This window comes from Phacochoerus africanus, chromosome 1 (assembly GCF_016906955.1).
Source record: "Phacochoerus africanus isolate WHEZ1 chromosome 1, ROS_Pafr_v1, whole genome shotgun sequence".
Taxonomy (NCBI): Eukaryota; Metazoa; Chordata; class Mammalia; order Artiodactyla; family Suidae; genus Phacochoerus; species Phacochoerus africanus.
In genome coordinates, this window is record NC_062544.1 from 242,913,161 (window position 1) to 242,940,344 (window position 27,184).

The 27,184-nt window shown below is 33.9% G+C and overlaps 1 protein-coding gene across 1 annotated transcript in view; it reads right to left on the reverse strand.

Annotated features, from left to right (window-relative positions):
* LOC125111271 (ephrin type-A receptor 6) overlaps positions 1 to 27,184 on the reverse strand; it is a 656,452-nt gene that overhangs the window by 275,476 nt on the left and 353,792 nt on the right. Inside the window, exon 5 of the mRNA XM_047753191.1 lies at positions 20,192 to 20,316. Within this exon, the coding sequence (XP_047609147.1) occupies positions 20,192 to 20,316 (125 nt within the window). The remainder of the gene's footprint in view (positions 1 to 20,191; positions 20,317 to 27,184) is intronic.

Consider the following 27,184-nt stretch of genomic DNA (forward strand, 5'->3'; position numbering starts at 1 on the left):
CATATCCAGTCTTTGAGATTCTAAATCTGCTGCTAACTGTTTCTTCTGACTTATTCGTGTCTTGCTTTTTCCTATGCTTGGTGTTCTTTGATTGTGATATTATTGCCCTATCATAATCTGTGGTGTCCTTGGGTCCTAAATTTTGAAACATTTCTATGGAAAGAATTTATTTGTACATCTGCAAGTAGTCAGGGGCTGCTGCTAAAACAGTACCTCTTTCCCTGGAGCTATTTAGCTCAAGACAGGAGACCCAGGATCAGTTCCCCTTTTTAGCTGGTGGTCCAGTATTCACAATGATGCTTTCAGAACACTGAGAAATCTACTCTCAGGGAAAGTCCACTGTACCAAAATGACAGCTGTGTTCTCCTCCATTCTAATTCTTATTCTTATTCTTATTTTACAGAGAAATGTGAGAACTTGAAATTTTCTTTTAGCTTTTGTGAGACCAAAATTACCATCAAGAATATGCCTTACCCATATCTACTTATTTTGCAAAGAAAGAGTGTTTCAGAATACCTACTCTGGCATCTTTCCAAAAGCCAATAAACCATTTTCTACCAAGATTATGTGACAAAAGTTTTTTCTTTCAATTAAGCATAGTAGAAAATAAAGTCAAAGTTTAGGAATAACAATCATTCAATCATATAATCACTTATTCTTCAATTTTTATTGAATTATTACACTATGTCCAGCAAAGCACTAGTTGTTGGAGATGCAAAAATGCATCAAATATGATCCCAAGAAGATTCACAACGTAGCATGGGGAGATAAGCATGGTCACAGAAAGTTCTGCAGTGACCCTAAATTCTTTTTTTGTCCCTGCAAGATCTTCTTTGCATAGTAATAGGCATATATATTTAAAATAAAATTGCACTGAAAGACATATGGGAACTATAATTGTTTTAAATATACATCTATCATGGCATACATTTCCTGAAATAGTTTCTATTTTGAAATAATGTAACATTTTGTTTTAGATTCACTTCAGACTAAATATTTTGAGAAATTAAATGTATGAATCAAACGTACTATTATGATTGCAAATGACTTAGAGAAAGACATTTATAAACACTTTGTCTTGATTTGAGCATTTAAAAATAAAATTAAGCAAATGAGAGGTATAAAGTTGATTTATTTCCTAAGGATTGAATTGGGTCCAAATCACTGAAAGTTAAAATGCTATTGATGAAAGACATACAGAGTCTATAATCGTGAAAGGCAATTTTTTTTTTAGTGAGAGTTAATTATATCTTAAGCATATTTAACCAAATATAATAAAATACTACTTAAAATTTAAAATATCATCCTTAAATGAAATCTGTAGTGCTTAGCATCATACATATTGATGGTCAATAGATAATTGTTGAATCAGGGAAGGAAAGAAGAAAGGAAGGAAGAAAGGAATGAGGCAAGGAAGGAAAGAGGTAAGGAAGGAAGGAAGAAAGGAGGAACGAAAGGAAGGAAGGAAAGGTAGGTAAGGGAGGGAGGAAGGAAAGGTAGACTTGGCTTTCTTCTGTACACCATTTCATTCTCATCTCTTCTTCTCCCTTAATGCACTCAGCCCATAGTAAACTCTCTTCCTTGAACTTGCCAACTTCCTTTAACTTCCTTTCTGTACTGGATTTTCACACAAGTGTTTCCTTTGCCTGGAATGCTTCTTTCTTCCAATTTTGCAACAACCGTTAATATTAAACAATTCATATTGTTCAACCCATCATGGGTTAATCCTTAAGTCAAGACCAAAAATGTTTTATCTCTTTAATTAATTGAAGTCATGTCCATAAAGGATTTTATCACAGAGGTTCATTTAACTCTAAGTTCTAATGTAAATTTATACTGAAAAAGAGTCTTGGACTTAATTTTTAGGAGACACCGTTGTGTAATGGGAGTAATTCTAGACTTGCTGTCAAATAGGTAGTAGTAAAATATGTAACGCATGACCTGGCACATAAAGGGTATTTAATACATTGTAGTTCCTTCATTCCCTTCCTGTCTTTGTTTTTCACTTTTCCCTATATTAAAACAAATATTAGTACAAGGTAAAGTGTTCCTTTGGAAGAACAAAAAGAAGTATGTATTTTAAATATGTCTTAAACAGATTACAATACTAGGGCAAAAACTGGGTTCAGAATGTCTGGTAATTAGGTTTAATCAAGAATTTTATTTTAGACAACAAACTATATAATATTAAGTTAGAAAGTTTGAAATTTTCCTACTCAAGTAGGAAACTACAAGCACTTTTTGAACTCAAAATTATTGAATAAATCAGCAGACACTAACTTCAACTGATGTTTTTGAAGGCAGAATATAGGCCTATTATTGAATTTCAATTGATAGTAGTAATTTTTCTCAAGGGGGTTAATGTATTAAAGACACATTTTTCTGACCATCTAATTTCACAAAGGGATAGAAATCATAAATGAACATGAATGTGTTTAAAATGTCCATTTTGGATCTGCTCCAAATAAATCCACAAATAAATTTCCCATAAGCCCCAGATCTCATTCAATTCAAAGACTCCTTCCTTAAAGTTCCTCTAATAAAACCAAGAAAAATCTATAGACTTTGTCAAAAACCCAGTAGGATTTTTTAATCAAAGGATATATATATGATCAAGTTGGTAACCATTATACAGAACGAGTTTAAGTTTTTTTGACACTTTCACAAATTCATATACTAACCTCAACCTATATCATATGTGGGATATTTTAAACCAATTTAAACAGTTTGTCTTCATTTCAAATTTTGCCTTCAGCTTATTTTCTTCTAGTTTTACAAGCTTCAAGGAGTCAAAGGAATAGATAAGACAGATTACAAAACAGCACTCACATTTGGAGACTAATTAATATTAGATGATTATAATTGACCACTCATATACTAATATTAGGAGAAGTAGAATGTGATAAGTTTTTTTTAAAAAAGCTGATAAATGCAAATGCTCATATCAGCTTTGCCTTGCCTCAGATTACAGATTACTTACTCTTAATGACTATTTTAAGTATATTTTCTTGTAATTGTTCAGTGGCAGCAACATCATCATACATTATTTTCTTCATTTTATGAGAATCAATATGTGCATGACAAACAGTTGCTAACCGGAGAGAATTCTGAGTTACCTTTTTAGAGCAAAGCCACCTGATTTAGTCTGTTTTCCCCAGAGTGATCCTTCAGTTCTTCAAGAAAGATAATCAGGAAATTCTCTCCAAGCCATTTTAATATGAAATACAAAAGATTAGAAATCCCCTCTAAATAATTGAAGGAAACCATTAGGAGTATAGCCAGCCAGTCTCTTAATGGAGAGGTCATGAGAGACAATAGAATAGAACATCTCTGAAAAGTCCAAGGAACATTTGGTGGTTTATAATTGATTTTTCTGGGCAGATTTCCTTTTTTTTTCAAATAGTAATTATATCAGTGTCATTAATAATGGCTGTTGCAAGGGGCCTTGCTTTACTCTCCAAGGCAAAAATTATATCTGGTCAGAGAAGCCTCATAATTATTTCGTCTTATTTGTAGTACAATACAGACTTATTCCCTCCTCTTCACTGGCCCCACCTCATTTAAAAATCTAAGACACTTAAGTCTTCCCCTGAGGAATCAGGATAATAATAGTAGAGCCGGGAAATGAAGCAGCTTACTACACATTGCTTACTATGCGGGAATAAGCCAAAAGAGTTTTGCTGTAGTAGTTTAACTCACAGTGCACTTTTGTAGTAAATTTTTTTTCTCTAAATTTTAAAGGTCTGATGTATTTCTTGAAGAGGTTAAGTATCGTTCTAAATTAAGAAAGTACAGCATTTTCTCAAATAAATTTGTTTTAAGGATATGTACTGAGTAACAATTAGAAATGGTGAGCCTCAATTTTCAGTCATGCCTTTATTAAGATATTTATTTGAGTGTATTAGACAATACTCAACCAGATACAAACTTCTTGGGCAATGATCTTTCTTGGTTTAATTTGCCATTTACACACACACAGACACACACACATTCATTCAAATCTTTTGGCTATTTTTTCTGTACTATGAGTTAACCTATTGAATCTTCGCATGGCTCCTTATTGTAACTATGCACTTAATTTGTTTTTGATACTTTAACTAGGAGTTATTTGGGGAAAAGTTCAAATATTTTATTTTTCATAACCTGAGAAGCACTATGTTGATTCATGTAATCAGGTTTAGAAATCTCTTTCATAAATTAAATTTTAAATTATTTACGCAATACTTCTCTATAGATCTTTATTATCTTAGAGTGATTATACAGGGAGAGGAGATGTCTGCTATTTCCAAGGGTAGCTTTATCCTTTGTAAAACCAGGGAATTGTGATCTAGTGGGATCTGGTCCCCTTTAACTACCAAAAATTGTTAAGGGCATGCAAGAGTCAAAGCAACATGAATCCTTGGTTATAGCTGAATACAAGGCCAAAGTTTTGCATATGATTTTCTATTTAATCTTTATAATGAGGATTATGCACAGCTTTGCTTACTTGGAAATGTAGTTAGGTTGTTTATTTTACTTTTATTTTAGAGACAAAACAAAACAAAACAGCTACATAGGATTTCAAATGATAAGACTGAGTGCATTTGGAAAAAAGAGATCTGTTATATATAAGAAATTAAGCTTAATATGTTGAACTTTGGACAGCATAGTCCAGACTTCCAGGGAAATTCTAAATAATGAAATGGCCATATCACTGAACTATCTAGAGTATATTTTAAAAACCACTGGCATTTCCAGAATAGGTACACTGCATTTTCTCAGCCATAATTTTTCTATTGAAGGCAAATGGACACACTACAGGTTCTTCCAAGAAGCCTGATAATTGTGGCCAGCTTCCAAAATTGACCCTAATAATCCCTCTTTATAGTATTTATACCATTATCCAATACCTTCCCATGTTAAGCCAGGGTTGGGCTGGGCATCCAATAGCATATGACAGAAGTGATAGTAACCGCTAAGACTAGGTTATAAAAAACATTCCCTCTTTGGTCTTAAATGTGCACTCTCTTTTAGATGTGATCAGGTCCCTGTGATGCGTAGCTGAAGCTTTCTGCCCAGAGTCACATGGATGAGCTTAGAAAAAAGTTGCCCAGCCTCAGTTACGGCTTCAGCAGACTATAGCCCACAACAGGTTGTCTGTAAATGCCATAGGAAACCCTGAGCCAGAATCACTGAACCAAGCCACTCCTATATTCTTGATTCTCAGATATTTTGTAAGAGAATACATATTTGCTAAAACTGCTAATTTGAGGGGTAATTTGTGATGTAGCATTAGAAAACAAATACCTTTAATTTGTAGATAAGGTTAATGTTTGGTATCTTTTTCTATAAGGGAAGCCTATTTAAAAAATTTAAGAAAATAATATTATGATATAGTATCAGTTGGTTAATACTGATGTGAACAGTAGTTTTTAAGTGCAGGAATTGGTTCTACACTGTCGTTTAAACATTATTATATCCTGTTTTACTTATTGCCATATGATCTATAAAACAGAACAATCCTTTTGATGGTTATACTTGCAGTTTGGGTGAGATGGCATTCTTTTGGGGTGGCAAAAGTTTAAAAGACATACTCTGCAGGGGCTAGAACCATACTGAAACAAGAACTGGTACCTATATTGAAACTAATACCAAATATAGTAGGTTCTACACACTGAATGTTTACTCTTTCCAAGTAGCAAATGAAAAGGTTTACATTTAAAAATCTCATTTTGTCTATTCCTCATAATAGCTTATGTGGTTGTTGTCATTCTCTCCTAATAGATAAGGGAATTAAGTCTTAGGGAAATAAAACTAGTTGCTGTGGTCACACAGCTAATTGATGCCAAAGCTTGCATTCTAACCCAGGTCTGTCAAAATTCACCATGACTAGATATTTGTAACTTCCTTTGATTCTCAAGGAGCTGAAAAGGAGTTTAAAAAAATAATATAATAAGGCTGTTTTCAATTTGGTTGACGAAAATTGAAGCAAAGAGAATTTTATGAGCTTGTCTGAGGTCTACAACTAGTTAGACACAAAGCTGATAAAACCATCCAGAAATTGATTTATTTCAATTGTTTTATGATTTTAAATTATAGTACATTTTTATTCTTTGAAAAATATTTATTTCATAGTATCAATTTGTTTCATAGTATCAATGTGAGTTGGCTAAAAAGCCAGCAATATTTTAAAAAGAAATGAGAGAAAAATGAAATAAACAATAGTCCAATCACTTTTAATATTCCATCAGTATATAAATATATTTTCATTACAGTTTCTTATTAAGTTGCCAGCTGGAGGTTAAAATCTAAGTGGTAATCATGAAGTAGGTAAGTGTCCCTGAATTATCTAGCAGCTAATTAACATGTCTTAAAATGAATTAATGTAAATAAAGTGTACACAGTAAACTATTCTTTGTTAATGTTTTTGTTTTTCCATAATCCAATTTAGGTATTAAACACAAGATTTTGTCCTCCACTTTCATTCAAGATTGGAAAAGCAGTTCAAGGATTAGAAATAGGCAAATATTTTAGCTTCTAATTCATTTTTATTTTATTAATTTATCCCATAAACTCAAATCTTGGCTTTGTAGCAAATAAAGTTTCCCTTGCTCCAAAAGAACCGGTTTCCTAACTCTGAATACAAACAAATCTTGGATGTTAGATATTCCCTCCAGTAGAAAAAAAAAAAAAATCTGCAAATCAGGTCAGGCAGCAGAGGCAAGGAGAAATATATTTACTTTTTTTTTTTGTCTTTTCTAGGGTGGCAGTCACGGCATATGGAGGTTCCCAGACTAGGGGTAGAATCTGAGCTGTAGCCACTGGCCTATGTCAGAGTCACAGCAACATAGATTCTGAGCCGCGTCTGCGACCTACACCACAGCTCACAGCAACGCGAGATCCTTAACCCACCGAGTGAGGCCAGGGATCAAACCCACAACCTCATGGTTCCTAGTCGGATTTGTTAACCACTGAGCCATGACAGGAACTCCTATTTCTTAAATTAAAAAGTTGAATTTTCCTTATAATATTACAATATTTTGAAATCTACAGGGTCTAATAACAACTATGCTTAAGAATGCAGTTTAAAAACAGATAAACACCTTTCACAAAAGTATTTACTAGAGTGATCTATTTCTAGGGAGGAAACCCCACCAAATTCCTGATTGATTACTAAGAAATATTATTAATTCTCCCTTACCCACTTCATGGTTCATACTTCTTCTATTAGCATTTCCTAATAAATCCTTGAAGGAAATGGAGTTAAATAATGCACTCTGTAAACAGCCAACTTGTATTAAAAGGAATCTCTCAAGATAACTTACACTCATTATGTGATTTTTCATAAAATTACAGGCTTTAAAATCCTCAAGAGAAATAAACAAATTTTTCCTATTAAGTGCAAAATGAAAAAAAAAATGTAGTAGTACAGTATCAGAAGAGAAAATGTAAATATATTATTTGGTAATTATGTTCATACTTCTAGCCCCAAATTGTAACTGTTTAAGGAATAGGCAAAATATGGCTGGAATTTTAACTATATTTGAAATGACCAAATCTTACATTTCTTCCTGGGGATTATGGCTCAGTCAACACTTTAATAAAGCCAGTGATCAAAGGGAAAGTTGCTAAAGGTTAGATAACATAATCTAATTAGAGTTGTAGCTCATATTAGAAAATCTGGTAGGATTTACCTACAATCATTAAATAGTAATATTTATTCTTTCATCATTTTAGGATAGAAAGTTAGATGTCTGACGTATATTTGTCTTGCTAAAGTAATAAAACAAAATTTACATTTTCTGTTAATAGAAGAGCAGTTCTTTAAAGGCTGAATGAATGCAATCTGAATTCACGGCAATATCACTCCAATAATTGGTGCCTCTCTGTGGAATTTGAGTTTATCTGGTTTTCACCAAACCAGATCAGAAATTTAGTGGAATTATGCATTTGTGTCCTTATTACTAACCAGAAGAAATTTTTCTGAAGGAATGAAACCATAACGGAAAAATACTTATTTACTATCCTTTTGTGCATCATATCATCTGATTCAAATTCTGGCATGGGTGAACTAATTAGTGGAACCCAAATTATATGCTTTAGTCTAGATGCAAAGGAGACAAACTGAAAAACTCTAAGACTATCCTGATTCTAGTGGGCATTAACCCAAATAATTTCCTAGAATAATTTCTGATACTCCTTCCCACCACATCCCCCCACTTAAAAGAATCATTTATGATCCTCTCATAATTTGATATTATGGGTTCTATAACCTCTACTCCAAGCTATATGACACCCTGCATTATTTCCTCCCTCCAAACAATAACTTTTAAGAGGAGGTAAAAGTTTATATTAGAAATTAATCTTTTAAAAATAGTACTATATTTGTTTCTTTTCTTGGAAATGCAAAACTTGATGGTAAAATATAGATTTTCAGATTGTTAAAGACATTGAATTACTCTTTCCTCCTTAAGACTTTATGCACTTACCTATAATTTTTAAATATTTTATACTTTCATTGGAAACATCAAATCTCTCATTTTTTCATTACTCTTAACTTGATAATTTCTTACTGCCTTGCATAGCAAAGCCAGACACAATAAAAATAATAAGATGCTGCATTCACAGAATTTCAGAATTGCAAAATAACCTAGTTTATCCTAACCTCATCAAAAAAGAGATAAAGATATAGAATTCATTAAAGTGATGAGGAAGCAATTTAAGAAAAGTCTGACCAGGAACATTAAAGCAACTGATTATGACTTTAGTATGTAAATGGAATTAAAATGTTATGGAATTTAGAGCTGATTGAAATATAGCAAGTTGGTAGAGGTGTGATTCGTAGCCTTACCTAGTATTACAATATCAGGGCTAAGATTGTACTTCTGGTGACTACATATCACCAAAAGAATTACAGGTCCCCTGAGCACAGTGAGGTGGGTATTGTTTTATTTTTCTTGGAAACCAAAACATAAGATTTGTATTCATTATGTTTAAAACCTCCATTTCAGTCTATAAATTTAGACTTGTGACCGAACACTACCTGTTGGTGCTCTAGCACCCCTGGGAACACACCCACCCTGCTGCTACCACTGCCAAATGCTCTGGGAAATACCCTCACATCTGATTTCTGTCACTTCCCAGGATTCTGCAACTAGGAGCAGCCTGTGCAGCACTTTCTATGTGGGCTAAGTGAGACGGGTTGCTTCATGAATGGCCTACAGGTGGCAGGGGAAAACCACCGCAGTTATCACTGACTCTAGAGAGGAGTCATGGCCCGCTACCACTAAGGGTCCCTGAACAGGCACCATCTTTGGTTCCAATCACCTCAGAGGAGGGCATTGCAATCAAACACAAGCTGTTGTTGCTCTCACTCCCCTAGGAACTCATGTACCCTGCTGCTGCTACTGCCAAATGCTCTAGTCACCTTGTAGATCTGCCTAGAGCTCATTACCACTCCCCTGGGCCCTGCAACTAGGAGTAGCCTATGCCTCATTCCTGCAGGTCTTTGCTGCTGTTGAGAGCCCAATGACCAGGCATGGACTGCTGGCCCTACCCATTGCCTCTTTCTCCCTGAAAACACACTGAGCATTCTGGGGATAATAGCCTGCTCACACAGAAGAAAGAACCAGCAAATATTCAAATTCCCACACCAAACATAAATAGTAGCCCCCCCAAAATACAAAGGGGTACTCTTGCATGGAATTAGCCTAACAAAACTACAGTTTGGCTTCCCCAAACTCACAGAAAAAGAAAAACACAAGCAGGATGAATAAGCTTAGAAACCATTCCCAGTTAAAGCAACAAGAGAATTCACCTAAAGCAGTTAACAATGAAACAGACCTCTGCAGTCCAAAAGACATTGGGTTCAAAAGAGAGATAGTGAAAATACTGAAGGAATTAAGAGAGGATATGAACAGTAATGCAGACTCCCTCAGAAAGGAACTAGAAAATATAAAGAGGAGCCAAGAAAAACTAGAAAATTTACTTGCAGAGATACAAACTGAGCTAAGGGCAGTAAAAACAAGAATGAATAATGCAGAAAAACAAATTAGTGGTGTGGAAGATAGAATAATGGAAATTACTTAATCAGGATAGCAGACAGAAAACCAAGTGAAAAACCATGAAAGCAGTATAAATGACCTATGGGATAATATAAAGTGAGCCAATTTACACATAATAGGAATTCCAGAAGGAAAAGAAAAAGAAAAGGGGATTGAAAATATATTGAAGAAACTATGGCTGAAAACTTTCCAAATCTAAAGGATACTGATATCAAGATACAGGAAGCACAGAGGGCCCCAAACAAGTTGAAACCAAACAGGCCCACACCAAGACATGTTATAATAAAAATGGCAAAAGTTAAACATAAAGAGAGGATTCTAAAGGCAGCAAGAGAAAAGCAAAGCATTAATTATAAGGAAACCCCCATAAGGTTATCAGCTGATTTCTCTACAGAAACACTACAGGCCAGAAGGGAGTGGCAAGATATATTTAAAGCGCTGAAAGGAAAAAATTTGCAACCTAGAATACTCTATCCAGCAAGAATATCATTTAAAATATAAGGGGAAATAAAGAATTTCTCCAACAAACAAAAGCTAAAAAGAGTACAGCAATACTAAACCCATTCTAAAAGAAATACTGAAAGGGCTTCTCTAAATTAAAAAAAAAAAGTAAGAAGAATTAAGATGGAGGAAACTACAGTTGGAAAGCAATCACTTAAATAAGCCATCATATAGATCTAACCATGAAGATGTTAAAAAAAAAAAAAAAAACATCAAGACCATACACTATGGGGAAGGAAAGTAAGAAAATATAGATTCTTTTTTTTTTATTTTAATGATGTGTTTGAGCCTATTCTAAAGTTTTAAGTAAAGTATATTTAGAGCACCTAGTTCTACCACCTTTAGTTTTTCCTTTTTTGAATGTATCATATCTTTGAAATAACATCTAGCTTCTATAATTTTAAACAAATCCATTTTTTAAAAAATCTAACAAATGGCAGTATAGCTCTTTCAAAACAGAAGACAAATTAACACTAGAGGAGTCACTAGACCCTTGTAATTTTCACACATGTGCAAACTCCATACTAGAAGCAATGGTCCAAATATATTTTATTTCTATTTAGATATGTTAAAACCATACAGATGCTGCTGTTGATGCAGTGTTGGCACTAGTCCCAGGTTTGTGACCATGAGAATCTCTGCTCTGGGCACTGTGAGAACTCCCTGGGCTTACTAAACCAGACAGGCTTCTACACATTTTGGCATTTGCTAAACTACATGGAAATTGGCTATGAAATCTCCATAATGAGTGTTGGTATCAGTAAATTCCCTGGCTGTCTATTTTTTATCAGGTAATGTTGTTTTAATTAGTACCAAATGTTCATATTCAATTTCTCTGTGGTAGACATGGTAACATAAAATTATGAAAAGAAAGGGATAAAAAAGGAACACAAAACTTTATTTACCAGATCAGGAATTTGCTGATTCTATTAGAAATACTCAATTGTATCTAACCTGGTCTTTTATTTATGACATTCTGCTTCAGATTAGTATTTTAAGTAGAAATATCGTACCAGTCAATAAGAAACTGCACAATAAATCTCTTCTCTTCCTTCCTTCTCTTCTCTCCTCAGAGGTCCTAGCCAGTTATAGAGATAGTTCAATATTTAAGTTCACATGTATCTTTAGAAGTATATTAACACTTTTGAAGTGTGGTGATAGAGAAGCAGGGCCTCTAGAGACTTACAATTCCAAGTGTGGTCCTTGGAACAGCAGTGTTAGCATTTCCTGGCAGCCTGTTCCAAATGTAAACACTCATCCCACCCTCCCTCAAACCTCCTCCAGTCAACTGAATAATAATCCACATTTCAGCAAGAGCCTCGCATGATTCAGGTAATCCATAGGCCCTTTCCTCAATCACACTTTTATTAGTTCCTGTAATAACCATGCCTTTGGTTTATATGCAGGTTTACATTTAGGTTACAAAATTTATAAGTTAGGTAGTCACTGGGGAAGGAGGATGCAGAGAATGACTGAGATATGTTTTTGCACCTAAACGGTGGATAGAAGTAAGAGCAGCATTTGTGGAAGTATTATCTTCTGCCCTTAGCCAAATACCTAACAAAAGAAGATAAGAATTGAAAAATGGGCAAAAGAACTGAATAGACATTTCTCCAAGGAAGATGCACAGATGGCCAACAAGCACATGAAAAAATGCTGAACATCACTGATTATTAGAGAAATGCAAATCAAATCTACCACAAGATAGCACCTCACACCAGTCAGAATGGCAATCATTAAGAAGTCCACAAATAACAAATGCTGGAGGGGGTGTGTAGAAAAGGGAACCCTCCTGTACTGTTGGTGGGAATGTAAGCTGGTACAACCACTGTGGAGAACAGTATAGAGGTACCTTAGAAATCTATACATAGAACTACCATATGACCCAGTAATCCCACTCTTGGGCATATATCCGGACAAAACTTTCCTTAAAAAAGACACAGGCACCCACCCGCATGTTCATTGCAGCTCTATTCACAATAGCCAGGATATGGACACAACCCAAATGTCCACTGACAGATGATTGGATTAGGAAGAAGTGGCATATATACACAATGGAATACTACTCAGCCATAAAAAAAAACAAAATAATGCCATTTGCAGCAACATGGATGGAACCAGAGATTCTCATACTGAGTGAAGTAAGTCAGAAAGAGAAAGACAAATACCATATGATATCACTTATATCTGGAATCTAATATCCAGCACAAATGAACCTTTCCACAGAAAAGAAAATCATGGACTTTCAGAATAGACTTGTGGTTGTCCAGGGGGAGAGTGAGGGTGTGGGGTGGTTGGGGAGCTTGGGGTTAATAGGATGCAAACTATTGCCTTTGGAATGGATTAGCAATGAGATCCTGCTGTGTAGCACTGGGAACTATGTCTAGTCACTTATGATGGAGCATGATAATGTGAGAAAATAGAATGTGTACATGTATGTGTAACTGGGTCACCATGCTGTATAATAGGAAAAAAAAACTGTATTGGGGAAATAACTATTAAAAATAATAATAATAAAATGAAAAAAGAAAAAAGAAATGCATAACGACCATGTTATAAGGAAGGAAAGAAGGATTTTTTTCTTTTTCAGTTGATTATTTCTGTAATAATTGCTTCATATATTTTCAGTCAAATAAAGATGAATAGTTACTGGTTATATGTTTTAGAAAAAAGGGTTATATGTTTATTGACTTCTTATCTTGCAGAAAAAAACTATTTAGAGAAACTAGAATAAGAGAGGAGAGAAGGAAGGAAGAGATTTATTGTGCAGTTTCTTATTGACAAATATATGACTTTTATAAAGGATGCCCTAGGACTCAATCTTCTATCAAAAGAGACTACTTTAAATCATCCCTGAGTAATGAAAATATTTCCCATAATAAAAAGCTCCTCACAATCTCACCTTTTTAAAAAAAGTAATAGAATGTTTTCATAAGATAAAATTATATATTTTATATAAACCTCATACATATTTTATTCTATAATTGGCATACTAGTTGAAACAATGGCAAGTTAAACTGCTTCTGCATTTTATATAATTATTGACCATCAGCATATAGGAAATGTTTCCTTTCTTATGATAAAATTTCTTGAGTAAAATCTAAAAACTGCTGCCTGTGGTTAAAAAAAATAACAAGAAAATTGTAAGGAAAGACTTTACCAGTATAGAGTCTGTAAATACCGGATGTAAGAATAATGAACTATTACGGGGGATTCATATTTACAAAATGAGCTACCAGTTGGTAATTAGTGGAGATGTACAACACCCTGGTGATGCAGGTATATTTTATTGCTGCCATTTTACAGACACCAAATAGGCAGCAGAGAGTAATGAAGTATTTGGCCTCAGGGAACCTAGAAAATCAGCATCAGCAGAAAGCACTGACTTTTCTGAAACACCGAATTTTGATGCAAGTGGGTGTTCATAATCACTTATTGCTTGGATTATTTGATGGGAAGAGTAATGGTATTTATCTCAAAGGGCTATTATTGGAATTAAATTACTTAGTGCATAAAAAACACTTTTACCTGGCATATAGTTGGCTAACAATCATTTTCTATAAATTATTTAGCTATGCACTTTTTTGAGTGTTGAACAAAAGAAAAAAATATCCCTGTCCACTTGAGCTTACGTTTTATTTATTAACAGAGCATCCTCTCAGCTAATAGATATCGGTCTATGTGTCTTTCTTATGAACAGGTTGAAACAGGAAGTCCTGGAGGCTTTCTCTTTCTTTTGTTTCTAGGGGTAATTTCACAGTGGCTAGGTAACTTTCCTCAATTTCCTGTGAATTAGTTTTGAACAAAGAGAGGATTTATTAATTTATTTAGAATTTGATAGAAAGAGAACAGCAAAGTTAGGCACTGATTGGAGATTGGGTGCCAAAGATAAATAAGAAAGATGTACTTTCTTCAGGGCTCACAAACTAGTGAGGAAGTCAGATACACAAATAAATGACTCTAACCTAGACAAAGTTTGATAGATAGCAATAAAAGAACAAAGAAGCAAGAGAAAGAAAGCACTATGGGCAGAGAAAAAAAGAAGTCAAGAATGTGAACACGGAGGGTAAAGAAAGAAGGAAAGTGAAGAGTATGTTTCATATTCAATGAGAGTTTTGAGGTATAATGACTGCAAGAGGATCTGCAACATTTTGAAGGTAGAGACTGACGGTTTGGGAGGAGATGATGTCTTAACCATATTGACATAACTTTCTAAGCCCAAGCCAGAGCCACTGCCATTTGGAGTGTCAATCAGCAAACCAAAACGTAGATGACTTATGTGTCCCTGTAAAAGTTCTGACCTAACTGCAGTATATCCAGTTAGCCATCCCCAAACACCAAGCAAACTCTGGGCTCTATACTCTTTCCTTGTTTCTTCTCATCCTAAACAAGGTTGACTATGTGGTTCTAGCCAATCAGGTATTTTCCATTTTTCTCTTCCTTGATCATCATTCTTTGCCCTATAAATGCTTCCTGCTTTCTGCCCCATGTGGCAATTCCCTGAAAGGAGATCATCCACTTTATGAAGTATTATATAAAGTATGTATCATCTAAATTGTCTTCCTGGTTTTATTTTTTAACATTTCCCTTATGGAGTAGGCTCGATTTTTGGAGAAAAGCACTGTTAGTGAGTAAATATGAAACATAAAATTTGTGGTAACATACTTTACTTTCTTCATTATTTTAAGTGCTTTTTCATTTTCAAACTATATTCATGTGAGCTAAAAAAACAAAACACTTCTGAGTGTGAGTATGAAACAATAAAAGCAACTAAGTCTTAGGGGAGTATAACGAACTTAATAGAGAATATTAAATTAATTATAACCCACAAGCAATATGTTATCTTCTCCATACCCCTCTTATCACTCACATACATATAGAGAAACAGAAGACAATCATAGCAGGGTCATAATATTTATATATAATTATGATGTAAAGATGATTGTTCCCTGTGGTGAGGTATTTTTTAAAATGTGTATATGTATTTAATTTTTTTATTTTTTAATTTATTTTTTAATTGTTGTTTCCCCAATACAATTTTTTTCTACTGTACAGCATGGTGACCCAGTTACACATACATGTACACATTCTATTTTCTCACATTATCATGCTCCATCATAAGTGACTAGACATAGTTCCCAGTGCTACACAGCAGGATCTCATTGCTAATCCATTCCAAAGGCAATAGTTTGCATCCATTAACACCAAGTTCCCCTTCTGCCCCACTCCCTCCCTCTCCCCTTTGGCAACCACAAGTCTATTCTGAAAGTCCATGATTTTCTTTTCTGTGGAAAGGTTCATTTGTGCCTTATATTAGATTCCAGAAATAAGTGATACTATATGGTATTTGTCTTTCTCTTTCTGACTTACTTCACTCAGTATGAGAATCTCTAGTTCCATCCATGTTGCTGCAAATGGCATTATTTTGCTGTTTTTTTTTTGTGTGTGGCTGAGTAGTATTTAATTTTAGTATACATAAATTATTTTACAGATTGTATAACATGTCTATATAACTGTATAGACACATGTCACGAGACATGTTTCAATATTTTCTTAGCCTCTTTGCTGAAATCTCCATCTTGTCCTGCTTTACTTTACCCCATCTTCCTGCTTGAAAAACACTCACAGTGCTGGTAAATGACTTAAACTTAAGAACAAAGACCTAAAGGCAAAAGTTATTCATAAGGTCAGCTGAATGAGGACCTAATGCATTGGTCTAGGCACACTGGACCTGTGCAGATTGGCAAGCCATTTGCACAGCATGATACGTCCTCTTAAACAAAAGAAAGAGGAGCCTCATGGCCCCAAGAGGTTTATGAGGGGTCGTTAGCAGGATATGCATTAGCAAGGAGAACCAAGGTGCAAACCTAGGCATGCTGGGTTGCTGCAGATAGGTACCCCATCTGCAGAAGCACAATGGTTTCTCTAGATGCTATGCATAGATAGCTGATGGCAAGCTTCCTCAAATGCTAATGACTATTAAATGCCTAAAGGTCAGAATAAAAGCCTAATCAGCAGTCGGCTATATGACTTTTAAAATAACTTAAAAAAATCTATATCCTGCACCTACAACCCCCTTCTCACTTGATGTAATCCTCAAGAGCACAATAAAAGCAGTGTGGTTTCTTGAGGCAGCGCTCTTGGTCCCTGAGACCTTGAGTCCCCCGGTTCCCACCTTTAATTAAGATAAATGTCTCTGTGTCTTGCTTTATGTTAACATTTTTCCTTAAGTGTCACAGCACCTGTTCTTCACCACCATCCTGCTGAGCTGGTCTCGGCAGACACAAACATAGCAGCATTTGGAAACAGCTAAAACTGGAAGAGATTATCTTTCAGACTTTTCTTTTACAGGTGAGAAAATAAGACTATGAAAGTTAAGCTCTGAGCCAAACTCATTTTAAATGCTTATCCCAATGCCTTTTTCTAAGCAAAGGTTTCTTGTAATAACAGTATATGTTCGACTTCAGATATTTATCGACACTTCACATTTTCAGCAGCTTAACTTCTCTCCTGATTTACAGAATAATCCTCCTAATGAGAACTTAATAATAATATGAAATGCTCAGAGAATAATGTAATGTAATGTAGCTTGTATATCAATTATAGGTTAGCAATACAGCATATCTTTGAAGAAAACATAATGTTTAAATGCCATTAATTAAAAACTGAGGCACTAATATTAAAGGCTATGGATATCATAATGATCTCAGGGGTATAATTCTCTCATAGCTCTCTGAGCATTGAGGTGCCTTAGTTGTTAGTTGATATGACACCAGATCTATTTTGATCACCTTTACCTGTTCCTGCTCCCATCCCTAGCTTCCATTTGTTTTGCTTATAAAGGCTTATACCTGCCATTTTCTTTAGACACCAAACTTGGGTTATTGGAGCCACTACAGAGAACCAGAAGTGCCTATGACTTTTTCCTGTACACCACATGCATACTTTTATTCAGGCTTGTAGTTAATGACTGACAAGAGCCAGAGTGTAGAATCCCAGCTTCTTTGTCTCTATAGGATGAGCTCTGAAATGATAATAAACACTCCAAGTCTCCTCTTGGTTACTCTGAGTTTGCTTGGCATCTTCCTTCATAGTCCTGTTTTCCACACTCTCTTAGTTCTCCTGGGAGATTTCTCAATTAATAACTTGCATATAAATTCCTATCTCAAAGTCTGTTTTGGGGCAACTTGATTTAAGACAACCACCAAAGCTGTTTAGGATCTATCCACACATCCATCCATCCATCCATCCATTCTTTCATATCTATATTTGCTACCTTTCTCTTTTTTTGCCTCCGTCTATATACTTCCACCACTTATCACACTCTAACTCAATAGGTAACACCTGAAATAGCATGTTTCCTCTCTATTCTCTATGTAATCATACAAAATACACATTTGTAGGGGAATATTTTTGCTCCCAAAATAAGATCATTTGTACACATACTTCTTTGTACCTTGCTTTTCTTACTGAACAATATTTAGATTCCCAATAACAATAGAAATTAGCACTTTTATTAATTAAGAGTTCTATTTTAAGTTGTCCCACTTACAAGCTTTATAAAATATTTTTGGATGGAAAAACTATGTTGTAAATATGTATAGTAAGAATTTGAAGTCATAGTTGGGGAAAGTTTTAATACTACCAGTCATTTAAAGCTCTCTCTCTGAAAGGTTTGATACTCCAACATCTTTGATTGGTTGGTTGCCTACTCATTATATATTTGTGTAAGAAGAGATCATGATTTTTATTTACTTTATACACAATTCCCATGCTATTCAGTTCTGATTCTATATAATATTATATTATATGCCAAATATTTCTCTAATGGTTTTTAAAGTGAAATTTAATACTGATTTAGTACATTCTTTATCTTTAGGTTTACTTATAATTAATCTTTACAACCCACCAGAAGCGCTAATATCTTTATTTCCAATTTGTAAATGTGAAGTCTGAGACACAGGGAGATTAGTTGACTTTTTCCTGACCACAAGCATAATGAAAGTCCAAGTCAGAACATGAATTAGGAATCCTTGGCTTCCAACTCCATGTTTAAACTATTAGTACTGGATCATTGCCATTTTATTACAAAATAAACTCCTTCATGACATTATTTATTCTATCATTAAAATATTTATATTATATCAATAATCACCATTCAGGATCTTATTAATTTCTAAAATTTTGATTGGATGAATGTGGTTCTCTTTATGGAATTGGTATAATTTGTCTTTAATTGGAAATATTGCAAGTTATTTCCATCTGTAAACACATGAAGTAAAAATGACTAGAGAATAAGAGTGATTTTCTGTGTATGAACTATAACCTGTGTAAAACAGAAATATTTTCATTCTAAAAAGTTACTTATAAATAAATGTGCATTGCTTTTTAAATAATCAGGATTTTTGAGTATATGAATATACATTTAAACTAGTGGACAGAAAATATGTATACTCTTGTGACAAGATGCTACAGATTGTAACATTTGGAAGGATAATCTAAGAGGATTTCAGAGCACATGCTGGCCAGACTAATGTGCTAAATCTGAAATCCAATTTAAAACAAGTAAATTTCTCCTTTCTTAGACTATCAATTTATTTGTTAGGTAATAACAAGTTTTCATTGACTACATAATTCTGAAATTGCCAGATACAGCCATTCTACTGAATTGCTTTTTTCCTTTCTAAAACTTATATTTGCTTAGAAGCAGTAGAATAGAAAAAAATAGACTGCTATTTCTCTTCTTGCCTGATGTTTCTTCATAGGAAACAAATTTATTTGCGGTGTTCCTTTGCTTCTAGTAAGTTACAGAAACACAGGAAGTTCTTGCTTATTTACCACTGAGAATTACACATAATTTTTATGTTATAATTTTTTTAATGTAATGCTCTCTTTATCAATAGTCCTGGTAATATCAGTCCAATGAGACATATTAAAGGAACTGACAACATGTTCTGCTATAATTGCTACAGCAACAATATCATAATGGCGCAGAGTTGGGGAAAAGCATCAAGAAAGAATATGAATAGCATAAAACCAAGAAGAATATAATTTAGGAAAATACAATAATTCAGAACAATTTTAAGTGAAAGAAATGGAAATTAAGGTTAACAGTTGACAATTAAGGTGAACCAAACTGGTCCTACTGGCTTATCAAATAAAACAGCTGACCTGAATGTAAAGAAACTTTTTAATTCATAACTCATTTCCATTTATACCTTAAATCATCCTTTCCAAATTATAGCATATTGTAAATTTAAACTCACTGGCAAAGGATTCAACCTTCACAAACTTGCTTTAGATTATGGTGATTCCATTTTACAATTTCTTCCCAAGTGAATTTTAGAAACAATATTATGTCAATTAAACTGTAAATTGAAGGAATTACTACTTCTTACCATATTGCAAAGCTTCCTAGAGTAAGACAAGATAGAGATGAACATCTTGTGTTTTCTTCTTTAATCTGACATAAGATAAATTAATTAAGAAACTATAAATAAATAGTAAATTGGAGAGTATTTGAAGACATGGGAGGAGATTAGGCCAAAAAAGAACAGGTTCTAAAATAAAATAACATTCTATAACAACATGCTTATATGCACATATATGTATATGTAGTTTCTCAGGAAGTTCCAAATAAGACCTACTTTTTCATAGTACTTGATCTCGTAGTCCAGTATGGCTCCATTGGAAAAAGCAGGTGCTTGCCATGATAGGGCAATGCTATTTTGGGATGCCCAGTCCTTCCTTACCATGCCTATCAGGGAAGGTGCTGAAAGGAAAGAAAATAACTAAGAATTAATTGGCAGTAATCATTCTCCATAATCCTTTCTTTAAATTTTTTCTTCCAAGGAAAACATAATTCTTACTGAAAAGGACATCAATTATTTATGTCAGATTAATATGATAGACTAAGAATCTCCTTTATTCAATACAAAGAAAATATTAAAATACATATAGAAACACTAAATTAAGGAACATATAAAAAACTCAAAAAGCTCAAGAATAAGGACCAAAACTCATTATCTCTGGTTTTGTTAGAGGACACCATTTTTCCTTAAAGCTACAACATTAAGTACAATACACTTGACTTCTATATTTAATCAAATATAAATCTGCTATTCTGAAAATCTACAATTACAACATCATTAATAGGCTTTCTTTCTGTCAAGACTTAGTACTTTACAAAGTCTCGGTACTTTATAGACGTTTATATCAGAAACTTCTTTACTACAGTAGATTACTGCTTATCAAATAAGGATTATTTCTTTTGCATGGTTCCTGTGACATTTAAAAAAGACTGAAATATTTAATTTCTGAAGTTTATTTTCAGGATCATGTCTATCTTCTCTTTCTATATAACATTGTTTTAAAAATCCAATCCTAACCTAATCTTGTGTTAAAATTCCAAATTTTACCCAGAAGTATAAACTGTAAGTTCTTTTATCTAACAAAATACTTCTCATTTAAAAATGTTCTAATTATTTAAAAATAACTTTTTTTACATATAATTTAAAACTCTCACTTAAAAAATATAAATTCAGTATACTGAGATAGCATTTCTCATCTATCAGATTGGCAAAAAAGTCTAAGAACTTGACACCAGACTCTGCTGGCTAAGCTATGGGGAAAAGCAGCTTAATACATTTATGGTGTAAATGCAAAATGGCACAATCCTGATTAAGGGACATTTAACAACTTAAAGAAAATCGTATGTTGATTTACACTTTGGCTTTGGGAACCTATTCAAAAGATACACTGAACAAATACAAAGTGACATATTTACAAGACTACTCACTGAGATTTATTTGTAAAGGTTGGAAACTACTTAAATGCCCATGCTGAAAAAATTATGGCACATCCACCAGAGAATTATGAAGTTATAAAAAGGAACTGTGATCATCTACAAACACTACAATGGAGTTATTTCAGGATGTATTTTTAAGTGAAAAAGGTGAGGTGAAGAAAAATGTATAAAAAAACAATGTATAGATAAACCTAAGAAAAAAACTAACAATGATTACTCTTAGAGGGCAGGAGGAAATAGAATGGACACTCAGGGTTAGAAGCAAAACATCTCCAAATATATCTTCTCTTGAAGATTTACTTTGGACCCCTGCAAATATTTTAAATTACTAAAAAATTTACATTTAAATTTAAAGTGATCACAAAAAATTAAAAGAAAGAAACCTGTATTAACTTAAAAGCATAGCCTCCAAGGAGTTCCCATTGTGGCTCAGTGGAAATGAATCCGACTAGGAACCATGAGGTTGTGGGTTCGATTCCTGGCCTTGCTCAGTAGGTTAAAGATTCAGTGTTGCCGTGACCTGTGGTGTAGGTCGCAGATGCAGCCCAGATCTGGCATTGCTGTGGCTCTGGCATAGGCCAGCAGCGATAGCTCCAATTAGACCCCTAGCCTGGGAATCTCCATATGCCATGGGTGCGGCCCTCAAAAGACAAAAAACAACAAAAAATAAATAAATTAAAATAAATAAATAAAAGCATAGCCTCCAATAGGAATTACTTAAAATGACATTAAAATACATATATTCCAAGGGGACATGTTTTAAGTATTAAAAAACAGCAAAAATCATTACACAGTTTTTATTAATGATATTGTAGGTGGTGTACTGGTATCATAATTCTGAATATGTTTATACATATTGAGGGAAATCAAATGAGTAATTTATGTTGGTGTTACTGAGAACTTGGATTTGTTTTCTATGGGAAAAAGTAGATACAGATGTCAGACCAATGAAGGTACTAGTAAACTGCAATTAGAAACATCATTATAGGAGTTCCCATGGTGGCTCAGCAGTTAGCAAACCCTACTAGCATCCATGAGGATACGGGTTCAATACCCGGCCTTGCTCAGTGGGTTAAGGATCTGGCGTTGCCATGAGCTCTGGTGTAGGTCGCAGAGGTGACTCGGATCCTGCATTGCTGTGGCTCTGGTGTAGGCCGGTGGCTATAGTTCTGATTGGACCCCTAGCCTGGGAACCTCCACATGTCACAGGTATGGCTCTACAAGACAAAAAGGAAATAAAGAAAGAAAGATCATTATAAACTCATGATATCTCTCTAGTTCTTTTTCAGCGATCCATTCAAATGTACCAAATACAGTTGCGAATAAGATTTGAAAAAATTGATTCTCTATGATCAAGATGAAAAAACTTTGAATTGCTAAGGAAGACTCAAGTATTAAATATGGTAATTTCCTTCTCAATATCACCTTTTCTGTCTTAAAAATAAAGTATTTTCTTGAATTTGTGAAAATGACAATTTGTTTTTTTTAAGGAATTAAGTACTTTAGAAACTATATTTAAAACTTTCCAGCTTTTCAATGAAAGCACTATTGTTGGACTAAAATATAATCTTAAAGGGAGTGATAATTATAGAAATTGCTAAGAAATAGAGTTTGTGCTTAAACAGAAATGGATAATATGATAAATAAGAAGGTGTTCTGATAATTCACTATTTAAATTGAGTCATATGCACTACTAATAAACTACCATTAATAAATTTATCCTTCTTGAAAGCTGCATTAGATATTATAGTATAATAATGTATTAAATGGTGCTTTATGGAAAATTATAACTCTAAAGCGAATGAAACAAATTAGAAGTTGATTTAAGTATATCAATTCATAACAACTTTGAAAATGTTCTTTTTATGTATATAATCTTATGGTTAATTTTCAGTTTAATGTACAAAATGACAAAGCAACATTACCAGTGTATTACATTTTGCCTCATAATTATTTAGCACTCAAAGCCAAATGATATAACCCATGCAAAATGTATAAGATATTCAATTGTGCCAGCAGCATATTATAATGAATATTGATTCATATATAGGCATTGTCTTTTCTATTTCCAGTTCTCCAATGGTTAATTAATTTTACAGACACATCACCTAAATTTTATGAATCCTTTTTTATACTTTCATAAAATAGAAATAAAGAAAATCTATTCCCTAACTACCTAGATTCTTCACTTATACATGGACTTCAGAGTTTAAGAATAACGTAAATCCTAAAGTCTTTCACACATTTCTTTTATATGTAAATATCCATATTTTACAAAGATGTTAAATATACATAATTCTATATAATTCTATTTTAAACCTTGTATTTTAAACACTATTCTATATTTTAATATAGTTTCCATAATTTTTACTTATGGTTAAAATATTCAATTATATTGATTGATACTTTATCAAGTCACTCTTCTAATGTTGGATGTTGAAGTTTCCAATGATGTCCTGTTAGAGTTCTGACTTTTTTTTTTGTCTTTTTGCCTTTTCTAGGGCCACTCCCCCGGCATATGGAGGTTCCCAGGCTAGGGGTCGAATTGGAGCTGTAGCCGCCAGCCTACGCCAGAGCCACAGCAACGCGGGATCCGAGCCGCGTCTGCAACCTACACCACAGCTCATGGTAATGCCGAATCCTTAACCTACTGAGCAAGGGCAGGGACCGAACCCGCAACCTTATGGTTCCTAGTCAGATTCGTTAACCACTGAGCCACAACGGGAACTCCTAGAGTTCTGACATTTTTATCCACAAATTTTTGTGCATAAATTTTGATTTTGTTAAATCATTTTATAGAGAAAATTGCTTTATACAGTGTGGATTTTGTGTCATACTATTATTACCATATTGCTTTTGAAAAGAGTTGTATCAATATACAGTAAACACACATTTTGAACACTTAATGAGTTTTAAAGTAGGGATGTGGGAAACAATTTATAGGTAATATAACCCAGATGCTGGATTTTATGTTTTCAGAGAAGAACAGTATTATACAGAATTTCATTTTAAAATAAGGCTTTAATACATGAACCTAAAGTATTTATTTGGAATATATTTAATAACTTTGTCTTAATAATTCAAGTTTATGTTAACATTTCAGTTTGGCATATTGTGACAACACTGTAGTACCAGGGAATATACAGCAGAAAATTCATTTATTACTCCACATGAGAAAAACTGATTTTTTGGACACAAAAGGGCAACTATTGATTTTTACTTCTGATTCTAAAAAGTCAGTTAAGGAAAGAAATAGGGAAAAAATATCTTCTGGAGTTTGTCAGATCAGAGGCTAACTGAAAGACCTGAAGACTGAAGCAATACTTCCTGAGTAAGAATTATGTATTCAGTACAGCCTTCAGTAGAATTGTATTTCTGATATACATCCTTTCTTAAGCCTTCAAAAATCTTAGCTTTGACCTTCAACATAAATGAATGGTGAATAGATTACCACATTCTTGAAAATGGTTTTAATACAAATCTCTGATTACTACATTTTCTGAATCTCAAACAGTTTACCAAAAACTATGTAACAAAAATTGAAAATAAAAGTATGAAGCAGAATTAGTTAACAAAAGAGATATTATTCACATTTATAAAAGATTTGTTTTCTTATGCTTATGTGGAGATACATGAAGAAACTTAATTATTCTAGTCAATTGTTTTGCTCCTAATTAATACTTAATCATTTTAATTAAACATTTACTTTATACCATGTAGGTTATTTTACTTCATTCTCGTGGATCTATGGGAAAGTGTCTCCATTTTAAAGATGAAGACACTGAGTCTCAGAAGAGTGAGCAATTATTTAATGAGAAGATGTGAAGGCTAATTTTCACATTAACTCAAAATTAGAATATTAACATTTTTTGATGCACTTTCTCTTAAAAGTAATTCTATTTAGAATTCTAATATTTTCAAAATCAAAATCTGTGCTCAAAACTAGAAGCAAGTGACATGATGTCACAAATATCCTTATTGCCTTTGAGTCTTATTTCCTGAAATTTTAAAATATCAAACTAAACTGCTGTTCAAAATCACTCTGAAGATTAGTACAAATATCTTATTTTGAGCATGCAATCAAGACTTAATACATAGGTGATGAGAGGATGAATTTTTCTTAAAGATCTATCAAATGTTGCTAATTCTCAGTCATTTTGTGAACATACTGGATATATGAAGGTTTATTATATATTGGGATATGCCTGCATGCATGAGTGTGGGTGTTTTTAGGCAAGAAAGAGGGAGATTGGAGGGGGAGAGAGAGAACAAATTCTTACATACATGTATTTGTGACAATGAAGACCTTAATAATGAATGTTAAATAATAGATTCTATTTTAAAATTTTTTACTATGATTGATTTACAATGTTCTGTCAATTTCTGTTGTACAGCAAAGTGACCCAGTCATACATATACATACATTCTTTTTCTCACACTATCCTCCATCATGTTCCATGACAAGTGATCAGATATATAGTTCCCTGATCTATACAGCAGGATCTCACTGCCTGTCCACTCCAGATGCAAGGGTTTTCATCTACTAACCCCAGATTCCCAATCCATCCCACACCTTCCCCCTTCCCCCTTCCCCCTGGCAAACACGAGTCTGTCCTACATGTCCATGATCTTTTCTGTTTTGTAGATAGATCATTTGTGCCATAATTTAGACTCCACATATAAGTGATATCATATGATGTCTTTCCCTTTTTGACTTATTTCACTCAGTATGAGAGTCTCTAATTCCATCATGTTGCTGCAAATGGCATTATTTTGTCCTTTTTATGGCTGAGTAATATTCCATTGTATATATGTACCGCATATTTCTAATCCATTCATTTGTTGATGGGCATTTAGATTGTTTCCATATCCTAGCTATTGTGAATAGTGCTGCAATGAACATGTGGGTGCATGTATGTTTTTCAGTGAAATATTTGTCCAGATATATGTCCAGAGTGGGATTGCTAGGTCATATGGTAGTTCTATATTTAGTTTTCTGAAGTATTTCCATACTGTTTTCCATAGTGGTTGTACCAATTTGCATTCCCACCAACAGTGCAGGAGGGTTTCCTTTTCTCCACACCCTCTCCAGCAATTACTGACTTGTTAATGATGGCCATTCTAACTGGTGTGAGGTGGTACCTTGCAGAGACCAGCTTAGCAGGATGGGGCTGAAGAACGGGTGGTATGGAACTTAAGGAAAAAAAAAGTTAACATAAAACAAGACACAGAGACATTTAGCTTAAGTAAAGGTGGGAACCGAGGGACTCAAGGTCTCAGGGACCAAGAGCACTGCCTCAAGAAACCACACTGCTTTTACTGTGCTTTTGAGGATTAAGTCAAGCGAAAAGGGGGCTGTAGGTGCAGGATGTAGGTTTTTTTTTTCTTATTTTAAAAGTCACTTAGCTGATAAATGGTTAAACTTTTTACTCTAAACTATAGGCATTTAAGAATCATTAGCATTTGTGTTAGCTATCTATGCATAGCATTTCAAAGAATCCTCACTGTGCTTCTGCAAAAGGCATGCCTATTTGTGGAAACCCTGTGTGCCTAGGTTTGCACCTTGGTTCTCTTTTCTAATGCATATTCTGTTAACAACCACTCATAAACTACTTGGTCATGAGGTTCCTCTTTCTCTTATTCTTTAGAGGACATATCATGCTTGTGCAAATGGCGTGCCAATCTGCACAGGTCCTTGTGCCTAGACCATTGTATTATGTCCTCATTCAGCTGACCCCGCGCGAATAACCTATACCCTTAGGTCTTTGTTCTTAAGCTTAAGTCATTTACCATCACCATGACTGTTTCTCAAGCAGGAAGACGGGACAAGGTA